A 16390-nucleotide genomic window follows, 5' to 3' on the forward strand; every position below is an offset into this window, starting at 1 on the left:
AATGAACTGCTGCCCTGATCGCTCTGGTCCTTCTTGCCATCTACGATGTCTGGACTGAAAATGTCAGTCTGGGTTGAGCTGTTGAGTTTCAGATTTCTTTTATTTTGGGCCTGTATCTCTGATGCATGAATCCTGCAGTTTGCTATTTTTTCTGACTCCTTCAGATTTTCAAATATATTTTGACCACTCCAAGATGAACTCTGAGGAAAAACCTAGAACAAAAACCACATGTGATCACCTTATTACCATGGCTAATTTCTGTTGAGCATAATGCATGTTCTTGCCACCTTAGTTTACCTATACCTGAATATACACCAAGACATGTATAGATACAGTTGGAAAAGTTTTCATAAAATCTTACAGATTCAAAGCACAGAACATAAGATAAAATGAACCTAGAAACTTTTTGAAACATTTTCGGAACAATTACAGAAGAGTAACTCCACATGGTGGCAGAAGCACCAAACTGAGCGTGAAGGTACCTGCATTCTACTTCTGTTAAGTGGTGCTAATAAGTCATCTTTCATTGCCCATTGCCCCTCACACATTTCATCTTTTACTTTCTTAAAACCTCAAGCTCTCTGGAGATGGAATTATCGCTCACAAAGCCCGTGTGACAGGCCCAGCACAATGTGATTTTAAATTCAATATGCAAACCAGCATATTTTTGTAGCAATAAGCCTGCAAAAGAAAGCCTTGTACTTAATCCTCATGATAGCCAGAGTTCGGTTTTCTGAACAACTGCCTCCTGACTAAAAGCAAACCCTTCTGTAGTCAGGAGGCAGTTTATCTTTCATGTACAAACCTGCTGCAACTCTGAAGCAGAAACCAGGAAGAAAGAAGCAATTGTGCTAGGAGTCATTTCATGTGACCAGTAAACACATGGGAAATAAGTAAGTGCAATAAATAAGTATAATTTCCTACCAGAGCCACAACAGTCTTACTTTAGAAATAACTGTTGTGTGAGTGTACCACCAGTGAAAAGCATCCAGATGATCTTCTTTTTAGGAGAGACTTTCCCATAATGATATTCATTTTTTTCATATACTTTTCCCTGAACAACTAAAGCAATTCTGTATAAGTTCAAGAAAATTCTGCAAATTTAGCTTCTCCTACTCACCTTCATCAGTGACAGGGTAAGGGCATCCCTACAGTTTCGTAGCAAAGCTTCACATTCAGTAAGTGACTTATTATCTAGTGCAATGCCATTGATCTACACATAAAAAAAACCACAACAGACATCTGTAAATCAAAGGTAGTATGTGGGGAGCATCTTAATGTAGCACCTCTGAGACAAGGAAAATACTACTTTTATATGTATACATGTCTGAAGTCTTGTCGACCTTGTCCTGTCTTTTTTCCATTCTCCACTAAAAAACTAAGTCTCCTAACTACAGTTTTGCTATTCCTCCTAGGATACAGTGTAACAACACTTCTTTCACTACATTAGACCCTATGCAGGAGCTCATAAATCGGTTCGTTTAAGGCTGCAAATGCACACAGGGAAAAACTTCCCCCCTGCAAGAAGGATGACATCTCTCCTACCGTAATTTAAAAGACAAGAAACCTTTCATCCAACCAAGGGATGTCTTTTTCGAACTGACCTTTCCTATTCAGCATAAAAATCACAAGTATCATTATATATAAGCCAAGTGTGAAGAGTAACTCAGTGTCTCTGTCAAAAATTCTCATATGAATTAAGTGTAGCAAATAGCACGCACATTATATTAAGTCTCTCAGCCTACAAACCCCTTAATTTATAACAAATATATAGTGAGTATACAAAAAGGGTATAAAGTAAAAAAATAATTGGAAAGTCTGGGATCTTAAAAAGTAGCATCAATGAGAACACTTTAAAATAAATAAAAAGATTTAAAAAGGAGAATGCATTCTTAAGACTTACAGCAATTATTCTATCTCCCACAGTCAAGGAACCCTCTTTGGCAGCTGGGCTTCCAGGAACAACAGCAGCAACAAATACTCCATTTTCTAGACTGACCCCACTGTCTGCAATACACACACACAAAAAATTTACTCCGCAATTCAAGTACCTTGTTCAAACACCATGTCTGACCTGCCTACACGAGAACGAAATAAACTGTCAAACCACTTGAATTTCCATTTCTGAAAACCCCTTTAAAGAAATAAGAACACAGTGGCAGAAAAATAGGGATTTTAGATATCCCAAAATTTAATATAATCATGCAAAGCTGGGGTAACTGATGGGTTTAACAGTCTTGTTTAGACTCCCAGTAACACTCTAGACAGGCTGACAACTAAGTAGTTACACGAAAAAAAAAACAAACCAAAACCAAAACCCACCCAAGAACAAAAAAATAAAAACCAAAAAAAACCCCCAAAAAACCTGTACTTACAGAATAAAGCTATCATCAATATCAGTTTTCTTAGTTTGCTAGAAACAATTAATGAAAATCCCTGTCTAGGAAGAAGTAACAATTTAAGTGGGATTTAAGCAGAGGCTCAGAACATGAACCTGTATGTCAAGCCATTTTTGGCTGAACAAACATATAACATTTACATACATCCTTTATAGCCGTTACCTTTATGTCCAGAAACATTGATGTAAAGAGGTGTTATCACTCGCCCACCTAAGGACTTCCTTCTTCGAACCACCATGTTAATAACACCTCCCCCATTTAGAACAGCTTTTATAACTTGCTTTTTATCCTTATTAGTAAGATCCACATCATTTATCTTCAACAACCAGTCATTCACTCTGGCAGATAAACAGAAGTAAGCAGGTCAGTGTTATAAGCATACTTTGCTGAATGCAGCACATGAATAACATTCATGAAAAGGGATGCAAGAGAGCTGATCTCCATATACTAATCCTTAATTATCTGTAGTTCTCCATTCCTGAAAAAGAATTAAATAGCAGCTAAATGAAAACCAAGGCTTCTACTCTGCAATCCACTAGCAAAAGTATATCCTCAAATCACTAATCACTACTCCTTATTTAAAAGCAACTCTTTGGACAGAGGAGAGTTATTAAAAACCTCCTATTGACACTAATAATAGGAGCAGGTTTCAAATTATCCCTTGCTCTACTCTCCTCTCCCCTTGCCCTCCCTCAATAGCTCACCCTCATGTCTTTCCCAAAATTTAAATTTAATAGATCAAAATTTGAGGAGATAATAAACAGAGAAGGTGAGACACAGAGAAAGAAAAGAACATTTCAAATACTGGTAAGTTTTAAGGGATGAGTCAAACAATGTTTAATTTCTGTAATGCTTTTATGCGATTTGCCATCCAACATTAATAATATACACAGGACCAATGATAAAAAAGAACTTTAAAAAATGTGAAAAACTGGAGACAATTTGCAATATGCTCATATTTCATTATGATCAACAGAAGACAAATATCTTCAAGTCAAACCCTACCTTAATCGACCATCAGCGACACTTCCTTTGTCTACTTTGGTAACAAAGATCCCACAGTCTCCAGGGAGGTATGGTTCATTCATGCCTTCTGCCACATCAAAACCAAGTGCTTTCAAGTCCATATCATCCTAATAAATATTATTAACAAGTGACTCAACTGCACTGGCAACCGTTGTGCTGTTGTGTGTTAGCAAGAGGCATTACTGTGTGTTCGTACTGTGCACCCACATTTACAGGACACCTGTTCTACCTAAGATTTTATATTTTGTACTTTAATACATAAGCTCCCAATTCGATTTGTTATTGGGCATTCTCTGGCATTAGAGCAATCCTTCTCTTTCAGATTAAGGCTGAAATAAGACTGCAATAATGCAGAAGAGGAACTTCACCAAAGCAGAAAAGCATGCAAGAAAGCATGTTCAGACACATGCAATGTTTTAAGGTACAACGCTGTATGTGTGATAAGAGAACAAGGACCTGTTTCCCAAGAATGGGCATTACTTGGGGAAAAAAAACACTATTGTAAAGGTAAGAAAATAGCATTGTGTCTTAGTGATGAACTCGGAAAGACATCTGCTAGAGATGAGCAGTAAACAGGAAAGAAAGCTCTAACGTTACAGAGGACCACTTCTAAATACAGATTAGAGGTAATATTCTACCACCCCTGGTCCAAAACAGATCATCCTCTATGTGAAAAGTGATAAATATCTTTAACAAATCAGTCATTGAACCAAACAGAGAAATTTTAATTTAGTTTTCGCTTTGGTAAATGGCAAGGTCACTGTTAAAAATAAAACTGGTTAAAGAAAATAAACTGGGACCAACTGATCACAAATTAATTTATTATTGCTATTTTCAGTGTTAAATAGCACACCTGGAAAAATTAGAGAAATCAAGTGGACCGACAGCCTCAGAATACTCAAGGGAGACAATACTTCAAATTTAAAATCTAACATGCAAAAATTAAATAGAGCTTAAATCAGACATGTAAGGCATGGTTCTAGACATGGTTTGATGGCTAATCCCCTTAAAATCAGAGGAGCATGGAGTCTTCAGGGAGTACAAAAGATGCCTGATAAAAGCTGAAGATAAAACATGCAAAAATATGAATATTTACCAGAAATTAAATTGAGCTAAACCTGCCAAAAATATTCCATGTAAGAAATAGTTCATAAGGAAGAGCACAGGGCTGCCACAAAATAAGGATTGAATAGAGATCATTGTATAGCCTCAGAGCTGAAAAGTGAATACTATTTCTCTCAGTTTTGAGCTGAGTGATTATGCAGAACAACAACTTAAGCAGACACGTGAAGTGGAAGCAAATTTAAATGTATTCAACTCTATCATCTTCATTGTGGAATTCAAATGCTAGTAGGTCAGCAAGGATTTTCCTATATATCTAATCAAGGCTAGCACAATATTATTACTATAATTTGATAGCAGCAACTGTAATCCCTGTGTTTAGGAAAGGGAAACGTATATTCAGATGACAAAGTCTACACATTAAATAACTGCACATGAATGGAAAATTCATCAGGCTGCAAATGCCATTTACCACAGGTACAGCATATGCTAGACTTGCTAACTAATTTTACAGACAATGGAAAAGCACTATTATTAGTTATCAGTTAAAATGCAGAAGATGGCAACGCACAAAATCCAATGATGAAAGAGCTGGTCAAAAGAGATGAAAAAGCATGGTGAAAGGGGAACTGTTATCTCAAAAAGAATTTACAGACAGTGGTCCTGATGGATCAGCATTGGTAGTCAGCTGAATAGTCTTCATTCTATACATTTCAACATGTAATAATGCTAAATAATATTTTTAGTGTCAAAAAAGGAATGTATTAGTGATTTTGTTGGGATGTACTGTCAGAAGACGGACAGATTGGAAGAGCATAAAAAAAAATGACCCCAAGTATTGCAGTAAAATAAAAGGGATTTAATTTGACAGCATAAAATCACAAAGTTTGTCATTCAGGAATGAGAAAGAAATTCTGGTATATGCAGACACTGTGATAAATGAAACACAATCTGGAAGACCACCTGTGTGTTCCATACAGTCAGAAAATTTACTATTAGCAAACAATGTGATGTGCCAGCCAAAAATCTGAAACAGAACAGCATACAAGACTTGCATACAAAGCAGTGCAATAAAAACTCTGACTACAATGAAGAAAAATAAAATTAAATGGAGAAAAGTACAACTAGGATAATGAAAGGATGTAGAGGTTATCTGGAAAGCTAAACATAAGAACTTTATTTAATATGCCAAAATGGAAAAGGGATTTAACTTCCTCTACAGACAAGCAAGATGGATTAACATCTCCCTTCATCCCAGAGTTTTAAACTGAAGGGCAACGTCGTCCTAAAATATGTTTGTCATGAATAAATACTTTAAACACTTTAGAACTTCTAACCATAGAATCTGAGCAAAAGTAGGAGAAATAACTTCACATAAAAGCTTAACTATTTCATGCACAGATTATAAGTGACATTGTATGTAAGAGGAGAGGACTGAGCTCTCTGATGTCGGTGTTTCCATCACTTCTTAAGTTTCGGCTGTCTTAGTACTGCCATTTCTATCACTAACTAACTAATCACTAGCTTTAAGAACATTAAATGTTAACTTAAAATACTTTTTATAGTAGATGGACCTTGGTGCCCTGCAAGATCAGAGGGAGGAACTATTTATAATTCATACGAAGAAAAACACAAAGCTTGTGTATAACAGCTTGGTTTTGCCAACTACTTTCATCTAAACATTACTGCACTCGCTGCATGTGTGTGTGTGTGTCTCCTTGCATAACAAAAAATCCTAAAAAAAATTACAGACTAGAGTTATTTTTAATTGTACCTAGTATCAAGACGTTATAATTTACTTCATACCTATCCAACATATAAGACAATGCAGTTAATGTTTTTTACTTACTCTGTCTTTTTCAAATTCTACAACTTCTGTTTCCCATTCCAGAGAATCTGTGTCTATGGCTGAGTCATGGGAACTATGGGCCATCAATTGACGGAATCTGGCCTCCTTTTCCAAGTGATTCTCCATCTTCTCCCTATGCAAAGAAAACAATTATTTATAGATGCAGACAACCCTTTTAAATAAACTGATACATAATGTTATCCTTGTGAGATACCTTATATTTTATTTTCTAAAGTAAAAATCCAAGCTATGTCAAAAATGTGCCCCATCCTTCCATTCTTGGGCTGCTATCAAATTGACTTTCCTTTTCTATATATTGTCCTAAGATGGTCTTACATTTCTTGCATTATTTTTACATGATTGAAGCTCCTAACATCTCCCAAAATGCATTTAATTTACCCTCAGATGAGCTGCATCAGTATGCTCAGGACAAGTGGAACATGATAAATATCGACAGCAAAACCTCTTCCACAAGCCATTGAGATATCATATGATGCACATCTTCCTTGCTTTCATAAACCAGTGAGAATACAATTGGGAGGAACTACATTGCAGTTGATCCAGCTTCAGTGAAATCCCAAATTGCTTAAGCGTATCTCCACAGTACAAAGGTTGAGATAGTAAGACGTAGGATCCTGCCCATCACAATAACTTCCACAATGACTAAAAATACAGGCAATGTTTCCACATAGGATATCATGAATACCTGCTGCTCACAGGTATAACATATGGTTCACATGGGAACACATCTAACAAACCAAAGCTTTTACCATAAACTTCCATGCAGTTTGATCATTTCTCTAACATACTTCAGTTCCTTCAGTTCACGAACAGCATCGTTTTTCTGCTTTCTCATGTCATCCAGATTCCTAAGAGCTTCAGCCAAGTCACTCACAGCCCGGTCTCTCTCCCTCCGTAAGTTGTCACACAAAGTCCTTCAAAAGCAAAGTAGTTTCAATTCAGTTACTTAAAACCCTATCAAAACAACAAACTAGTTGTACCACATTGTATAGTTAACGCAAAATTTTAAAGAGCAGCTTCAAAAGACTTATCTCTACAAAAAAAAGTACGCAGAAGAAAAAGATTACATACGCTAGGTCTTAAGGAAAAGTTTGTCAAGATAACAGAAACTTTCTTCATCCCTTTCAAAAGTTCATTTCTACTTATCTTCTCTACACTAGCAGAAAATAATTCTGATTAAAGTATTTTCCTTCAGTTCCTTACATAAGTTTAGTAGCAAATATGTTGTCTACTTTTTCCAAAGTGCCCCCAGAGGTAAAGAATTATTTGTAGGACTACAGCTATACCAGGATTAGACATATCATACCTAAAAGAACGCACAATTTGTTGTTCCTACATAGCAGTGCTGTTAGGTTCTATGGTATTTACTAGAGACATATTATGGGTATGAAGGCACAGACAAAGTAAAGTATCTTGTAAGATGCCCACAGCTTTTTAAAAAAATCACCCAGTGACAGCTACTGCAGATATTGAAGAAAGTGATAGCAAAATCCGGTAAGTCCTAGAATTGCATCAACTGCACACAAGGTGTTACAAAGATCACTCATGTACCATACAGCATTCCTTTACCGTATACTTTCCCTTTCTGCAACAATCTTATCCCGCTCTTGAAAGGCCCAATCTCTCCTACACTTGGCTACTTCTGCTTCCTGGACAGCTTCCTTCAGTTCTTGGGACATTGCCTCATATTGTTTCCGAAGCATTTCGATTTCTTTGTTTGCTCTTTCTATGTCTAGCGTAGCAGAATCTTGTATCTAGGAATTAAGAAACATAGATAAGTATTTTAGGCATGATTTTTAGGTAAGCACAAACAGCTTTTACTATACGGTTGTTGCCTGACACATTCAATTCTCATGTTTTCATGAAAAGTGTCCATTTATCTTAACAGCAACATTAGGGGAACAAAAAGAAGATAAAAACTGCTGTAATACGTTTCATTCAGTGGCAGACAAATTTGTGCTAATGCAATCTACATGAATAAGAAACCTCACTTCAAAATAACATCAGTGAACATTTTGTATTTCAGGAATGACGTTCCAGGCTTCTATCTTGATCTGCTTAGAAGACAGAAAAAACTTCAAGGATACTTAGAAACCAGATGGACTATTATATGCAGTTACAATACTGATTTTCTGCACTAAAGTCTGTTATTTACCCTGGGAGTAACACGTACACATTCACAACACAGACTTGTGATTCACATAGGTCCCTTAACTGAAAGCAGAGCAATGGGATTCCAAAAAAGTTCTGTTTGAATGTTTCCTGTTTCAGATGAGAATTACTGTCCTCTTAAATTAACTTGTTCCTCTAACATTCAGTATTTTGAACGAGAGATGGTGACAACAGTAAGACAAATACACAGAGAACAGTCCAAGCTTGCAGCACAATAAATACAAGCCAACTACAACAGTACAGCCCATCACAAGCACTGAAGGCCATGGGCTTGCAAACAACTGTGTGTGGGCAATTTCAAGAATATAAATAAATCTAATTAATCTGATCAGAGTTGCAATTTGATTACAGATCAAACTTTGGAGGCATGTTTTTAAGATCTGAATGCATGTGTATCAAAGAGAGACTACTAAGTCACAATTAACACACTTTAAAGACTTTTTTCTCGAAATGAGTTATAATTATATTCCAAAATAAACACAGCACTGCACCTTAAACCCCAGGTTTACATTCTCACCTCAACATTAAAAAATAGAAATTGCAACAAGTAAGGCCAAACAGAGGCTATGAAGAGTCATGTCTGGCTTTGTGTTTGTCTCTTTCATTTCCAAGGATCACCTTCCACTACACCTGCATGAAAAAGGCAATCGAAAAACCCACTCAGGTCAACAAATAGATGTTTATATTTGAAATACCAGTTCAGATCTCCCAAAGATGAGCATCTGAACGCGTCCATTACTAAGTCACAGCAGAGTTCACCCAAACTTACTCAGCTTCTTTGAGAAAAGCACAAGTTTCCAAATCCCACTGGTTTGGCCATGAAAGACCAAACACAACAAAAGATGTACTTTCAGTGCAACTGAAAACATGGTTTAATTGCTTCCCCACACACACATTAGGGATTGTCAAATCAGTGTGACAGGCAAGACTAAAAACTTTTTTTGTAGTGGTAAAATGTTGGTATTCAATGAAAAGAGAATACAAGTTTAATGAAAACAACCCCAAATATCTAGTTTAATATTAAACAATTTAATATTCCTTAGTTATTTCCTGAGCATAAAAGTTGCAATACTACGCATTTTCACACTACATTATATGTAAGCATTTACCATTGTATGTGGATTGATGTTTAGTATCACCCAGAAGACAAGAGCATCATTACGTGTGTGGAATTGTAAGAATGTTACTACCCACACAAATTGTCAGAATAGCATATTTATATAAAGAACATATACAGATTAGAAAACTTACAATCAAACTTCAACTAACTTCCTTTATGAAGCATTAGAAACAGCTAACATCCCGAGCAGGTCACAGGCACAAACACCACATGTTCTAGATGGCAACAAGCCTACAGCAGATAATAAATAGCCTAGCCACCTGCTGGATCACAATATTTTATTTACCATTTGTTTTTACAAAGAGAACCTTAATATGAAGCATGACAGTATTTCTTTCAAACAAGAAGTTCTGTCAGTATGTCTTGACGAACACAAGTGCATTCATATGTAGCTATTTCGGAGTGACTCAGGGAAAAGGGGGAAGACACCCAATGTGCCCCGACCTTTAACTAATCTCTTGAAAATTACTGACCCTTTAAAGCTAAGAAAGTAAAAGGCATCTGTGAAGACTTGCAATACCTGACGAGCTTGATAATATTCCCTTAGCAGATGGTCTCTCTGGATGATAGCTTCTGTTCTCTCTTTCCTGGCAACATCTCTTTCTTCCTTCACTGTCTCTATATCCTTGCAAGCTTGGTCAAGTTCCTTCTGGGCCTCAGCTTTGTCCTTCACTTCGTGACAGTATTTTTCCAGCAACTCATTCCTCTCACAGATTGCTCGATCTCTTTCCACTAGAGCTGAGTTTAGTTCCTAAAACAAGATCCATTGTTTGCAGTACGTTAAGTAGAGAAGGAAGCAGTTCATATTTCCAACTGCATACGCACTGACACCTTAAAAGCCTAGAGGTTTTACTACTGTTCTGAAAAATGGGAGCAGAACAGGACTGTGCTCACATTACATACAAGTAATAGCAAAGAATATTAAATGTGGTATTAAAGATATCACACCCTCACATTAAAACAGTGCTATGTCAAAAGTAAGCAAGAATCTGGGAGCGCTCAGAGTTTTGAGGAACGTGAATGAGGGAAGGTTATTAACCAGTCAGACTTGGTGTTTAAAAAAAAAAATGTTTAAAATATGGCAAAGAGGAAAAATATGTTGCAAATATTTTTAAGAAACTGCCTCAATTTTATAGGGTTGAAATAATTTAGACAACCCAGCTACATAAGTATCTTAAATTTTAAATAGATGTTAAAGTTATATGCCAGTTAACATGCCAATGTCCAAACTACAGAATGTTCAAAGATAAAACTACAGAATGCCATAAAGCAGAATGACAGTACATCTTATTAAATGGGGAGTTCATCTGCATCATAATAAAAAAGATGAGGCAAATGTAGCTCAAAAAAACAATCTGTCCTCATAAATTGTTTAAACCAGACTTCCTATTGGAAGAATGAGGCATTGAAACAGTTCAATTTCACATCACTAAATTTTCAGATGGTCCAGCTCTCTAGAAGCATTCAGCCAATGTCGACAGAGTAGTCCATCTACATATATGCGCTCCTAGCTGGAAATTACTGATGTTTTGATCTCAAAAAGATTACCAGAGACAGCTGACATCTCAAAAGTGAAAGAAGGAAAAGGTTCAAATACTTAAGGATAGAAAGACACCACGTCATAAACTGATTTCCATTCTATTTCCTCTACAGCTTGTTTTAAATAATTTTATTCCTTGCACAGATGACTATTGTTTTTTGCTTTACCAACATAATTGTTTTTGAGATACAGCATCTAATTTAGGCTAGTCAGGCTGTTAAAACAGTTCTGAAACTATATTAAAAGAGAGATTTTTGCTGTAGAGTAACAGGCAAGTGCTAGAATTAATGACTCATTTTGGGAACTTTTATCAGTGAATGTCAATTACCAGAGCATTCAAGGTTTTTCAACATCGGTAAGAGTTTCCGTTGCTCAGTACCTCCCAAGAGAAAAATCCCTGACCCATCTGGGGGTGCAGACAAGTTTTAGTACTGGAAGCAGCACTTTGCACAGCTTAAATATCCTCTGTATAAAACGTGCATTCAAACATGTGTATAAAACTTACACAAAAATATTAAGCCTTTTCCTGCATGCAGCTGAGATGAAAGTCACCAAGTATCAAAGCAGAGGGAAAGGTCTCAGCAAGACTTTCATCAAACAGGAACTTACAGTACTTTAAGGTGATTGGAGAAAAATACATATTGCCACAGCTTATTCCAGCATGCTCGATATAAACTATCCAAATAAGAGCAGCCATTGCCTCCAGTGGTCAGTAGTAAAATTTCACCTCTTTTTCCCATGACATTTGTACAAAATTACAACATGACAGCACAGGGCAATGTGCCATTTGGCGCTGACTAGAGCAGCTTCTGTTCGGAAACATTAGAGTGGTTTGGCTTGAAAAACAATTCTGAATTTGTGAAGAATTCTTATGCTGAAGGAAGTTCTCATATCTGAATACAGTCCAATAAGGATAAAATACAACAGGTCTATCACACAGAGGGGAAAGCTGACTACTACTGAGATGAAACACAACGTTTTAAGTATTTGCTGGAGCAAAAGATTATGACAAACAAAAACACCACTGTGAAAAGTAGAAATGCAAATCTATAACATCTAATTACTAGCTTTGAGTGGCCAAACTCACAAGAACTTAATCTAAGACTGTCCACAGTGCAAAAGCCAGAGATTTCTTCTATCATCTATAAATGCCAGACAATTAGTACATTTTGGATGTAAATTAACCCATTATGTTTGGCCCAATGTGACCAATAAAACTTAGATATCTAACTAGGAGATGGACTGGTTGACCTCATCAGTAAGTGCTCGCGATATAATGCTTAAAAATCAACCTCTTTCCATTTTGGTTGCTTTTACACTTTTTTGGGGACACAGAAGGTACACTAGCAAACACAAGCTTCAGGGAAGAAACCACATTTAAAATTATCTAAATGGATTCAGTGCTGTTTTCATCAGTCAATGGTTGCTATGTAAAAAGGCACTTAAAGCTGCTATACATCACAAGGAAAGCAAAGACCATTAAGTTACATTTTGGTAAGCATCAGATCAACTATTCACTGACAGGATTAATCCCACTTATGTAACTGCATCCTTCAAGATACTATTTCAAGTGAATATATAATTCGATCAGTAATTTTTTTCAACCTTTCTAATATCTGCCTTGTCAGAACTAGAAAATTCCTTATGCACTGAATGCAACTGCAGTGGGACAGCACTCTGTGACATAGGAACATACCTGCTCACAAGCAGAAGAGTCAGATCTACAGGAAAGGAAAACAGGAAGAAAAAGAAAATGCACCGTACTGCTATTTTACACCTTTCAGTACATTAGAAGCAGTTATTTCTGCTTTCTGATGGGCCAGTTCTGGGGGTGAAGAAAAATGCATGTCTGTGCCCTGTCAGCACCTCACTCACCCGTCCTCAGCTCTTCCTAGTTCTTATTCAAATTTCAAGTCATCTAGGTAGGAGGGAATACCCACATATATAGAATTTTAATTTCCTGCCCCTTAAAGCACTTTGACAAATTGCTCACAGTGCCACAATGACAGATACAACAAATCGAGGAGAACGACAAATTGTGGCTATTTTCATCAGTATTCCTTATTAGTTACCCTGATTCCACTGAAATCAACAGACATTTCTAGTGGCTTAATGGCTTTGACAAAAGGAGAACAGGTATGAAACATGTATTAAAACCTCACTCACTGTAGAAGCTAAATTACTTAGCTGACAAATACACAGGGTTGAAAACTATGAATTCTTAAAACCAGAAGTTAGTTATTTTTAAAAGCTCTAATGCCATATGTCACAATCCATGTTATGTCCCTCAACAATGGTATTATTTAAAAAAAGCTCCACACATTAATTTTTGACAAAGGACAATTTGTTCAGATGTAACGATGTGAAAAAAAGTAAAATGAGATTTATAGGCAATGGAATATGTTTGCTTGTATCTATTTCATGCTAAATTAACTATCTGTAAACCAAAGGGTCAAGTGAATGCATGTCAGCTGAAATGAAACTGAGCAGCAATTTGTGCTTTGTAAATCTTAACAGCATCATTATAACATGGTTGTGATATAAGCATTTTAAGAACATATTCATAAAAAACAAAGTTCTGGTTTTGCACACTTTAAGGCATGCCTGACTTCTAGTGAAAAATCTTCAAATATTGTCTTTAACTTAAAGGCAGAAGGAGGGCAAATGAGTAAGAACATGCATGTCAGCAAAGGTTTTGCATAAATGTTTGAGACTACTTGATCATGTACCGTCTTAAGTCATGGTAGATAGCATCCAGTGGTTCCTGTAGAGGTTAGAAGTTAAAAATAATGAGTATTTAGAGGTAAGAGAAGGGATAGAAGACAAATGCAGTAGAGGAAGGTCTTCTAATCAGCAGAACAGTATAGCAAATTTCAGCTGACAGGTACTCTATTCAAACATGGAAGCCTAATAAATTGATAGTAAAAAGGACTGCTATAGGGAAACATCAGCACAGAATTACCAGTTTGCAGTGCATTTCTACTTTCCATTAAGCAGTCATACATTTCTGATTCTGGCATCAACAATGTATACTCATTTCCCTCCCCCATCAAAACAATAGGTTAGTACCTGTCTTAAAGCTTCCATCTCTTCACTAGCCACTCGCTTCTCAGAAGAAGTGTTCTTCAGTTTGGACTCTGCAAGCTCCAGCTCCGTTTGAAGCTTATCTACCTCTTTGATTACTTGATCTCTCTCACTCATAATGAGGCGGTATTCACTGAAAACTGAATCCCTTTCTTCTTTGTATTTTTCTGCATCCTTTGCCACTTTCAGCTGCATTGTTTTGAACCTTGTCACCTCTGACTGTAATCGTTCCATCTCTCTCTGCAACTCCTTGTTTTGTGCTGTTGCATTGCTTAGTTCCTGCTGTACTGATTCAAATCTAAAACCAAGCAGAAATGCCAGTAAGATACTCATTCCTCATTTTCCTTTTCCATATATTAAGGATTCGTCTGGATAACCAAATATATCCACTGGTAAAATACAATGGCAGGGGACTTCTTAGACAATGTACTCTCAGTGCTGCAAGGTAACAGTGAGCCTAATTATTGCCTCAGGAATATTAGGGAACATCTTTAAGGAACTGAAATATAAAAATTGTTAGAAATAATTCAGAATTAGTAAAAGTAAATTTCTAACAAATTGTTCTAAAAGGAACGCAAAACATTGCCATTATTTAATAGCGTAAGTTTAACTGTATTTATGGCATTTAAGCTCTTAGAAGTTAATTCCTTCTCCCAGTACAAACTCTAAGGCATGGGGAAATAAAAGAAACCAATGCAGAACCTGGAAAAAAGCAAAACAACTTCCACATGCCCAAATATGTCACAAAGTTGGTAATGGATAGGTTAGAGGAGGAAAAAGGTGGGTTTACGGTAAAAATGCAGACAATAGAGCTAAAAACAGGTAATTCAAACATTATTATTTGTTTTCATGAGTAGTTCATCCAATGAAACCAAAATGGAAAATATTTTAACTGTCAGAAGTAATTTTTAAAAATTTTAACATGGAATGAAATATATGTACTTTATCACCACAACCTACTGAAGTATGGCACAATCAGAAAAAGGATAGAAAAGGTTAATTTATCAGTAGTAACTTCCGTGTTTATATTGACAAAGCAGTCTTAAAAGCGGGAATATAATTCTACAGACAAGTTCACATTAGGTCTGAAAAGGAAATTCTCCTAACAGCAGTGTTTTACCACAACTGGACACTACAACTTCCTTCAATGTTTTTTCCGAAGCTCACAGGTAAATGCCACTGAGGGAAACACTGTACCTGACTTGATGGACTTTCAGGGTTATCCAGATTTCAGGTGCCCACAAACTCCTGGCAGGTTTTGCTCTCTTCTCAAACACACACCTCCCTCACACTGTTTAAAAGCACATTTCTTGTCTAATCCAGCATGTTGCCTGACCTTTCCAAAGAGAGAGCTGTAAACCCAATTTCAAATAATTCCTTGAAAGCCCCAGTGTATTCAAAGCATTGCCATAGCTTTACTGAGGCATCTGCCAGCAATTTCAAAACAATCACCCTGCTCCTTTCAGGAATTTCTTCAGTTTAAGAGATCACCGGGCTGGCAATACAGAAGACCTAACACATTACAATCTGGATTTCTTCTTTCTTTTTAAAACTCTGAGCATGAAGGTATAAAGAATATACTATATATAGCAAGTTTGCTGATGACACCAAAGTGTGTGGTGTGGTGGACATGCTGGAGGGAATGGATGCCATTCAGACAGACCTGGACAGGCTTGAGAGGAGGAAATTTAACAAGACCAAGTACAAGGTCCTGCACGTGGGTCGAGGCAATCCCAAGCACAAATACAGGCTGGACAATGGATAGAGAGCAGCCCTGAGGAGAAAAACTTGGGGGTATTGGTGGATGAGAAGCTGAACATGAGCCAGCAGTGTGCGCTTGCAGCCCAGAAAGCCAACCGTGTCCTGGGCTGCATCAAAAGAAGCATTAGCAGCAGGTCAAAGGAGGTGATTCTCCCCCTCTGCTCTCGTGAGACCCCACCTGGAGTACTGCGTCCAGCTCTGGAGTCTTCACCACAAGAAGGACATGGACCTGTTACGGTGAGTCCAGAGGACAGCCACGAAATTGGCCAGAGGGCTGTTGCACCTCCCCTATGAGGACAGGCTGAAAAGAGTTGGGGTTGTTCAGTCTGGAGAAAAGAAGGCTCCGAGGAGACTTA

General features: G+C 36.9%; 1 protein-coding gene across 1 annotated transcript in view; it reads right to left on the bottom strand.

The window, feature by feature from the left end:
- LOC104466323 (disks large homolog 5-like) overlaps nt 1-14606 on the bottom strand; it is a gene marked incomplete at its 3' end in the record, with an annotated part of 15392 nt that extends 786 nt beyond the window's left edge. The window contains 10 exon segments of the mRNA XM_010079703.1: nt 1-212; nt 1121-1213; nt 1904-2007; nt 2562-2737; nt 3405-3532; nt 6337-6469; nt 7146-7271; nt 7927-8111; nt 10170-10400; nt 14259-14606. The exon segment at nt 1-212 is cut by the window's left edge and continues 578 nt beyond it. Of these exon segments, the coding sequence (XP_010078005.1) occupies nt 1-212; nt 1121-1213; nt 1904-2007; nt 2562-2737; nt 3405-3532; nt 6337-6469; nt 7146-7271; nt 7927-8111; nt 10170-10400; nt 14259-14606 (1736 nt within the window).
- Between the last annotated feature and the right edge of the window lie 1784 nt (nt 14607-16390).

This window comes from Pterocles gutturalis, unplaced genomic scaffold, assembly GCF_000699245.1.
Source record: "Pterocles gutturalis isolate BGI_N339 unplaced genomic scaffold, ASM69924v1 scaffold18384, whole genome shotgun sequence".
NCBI lineage: Eukaryota > Metazoa > Chordata > Aves > Pterocliformes > Pteroclidae > Pterocles > Pterocles gutturalis.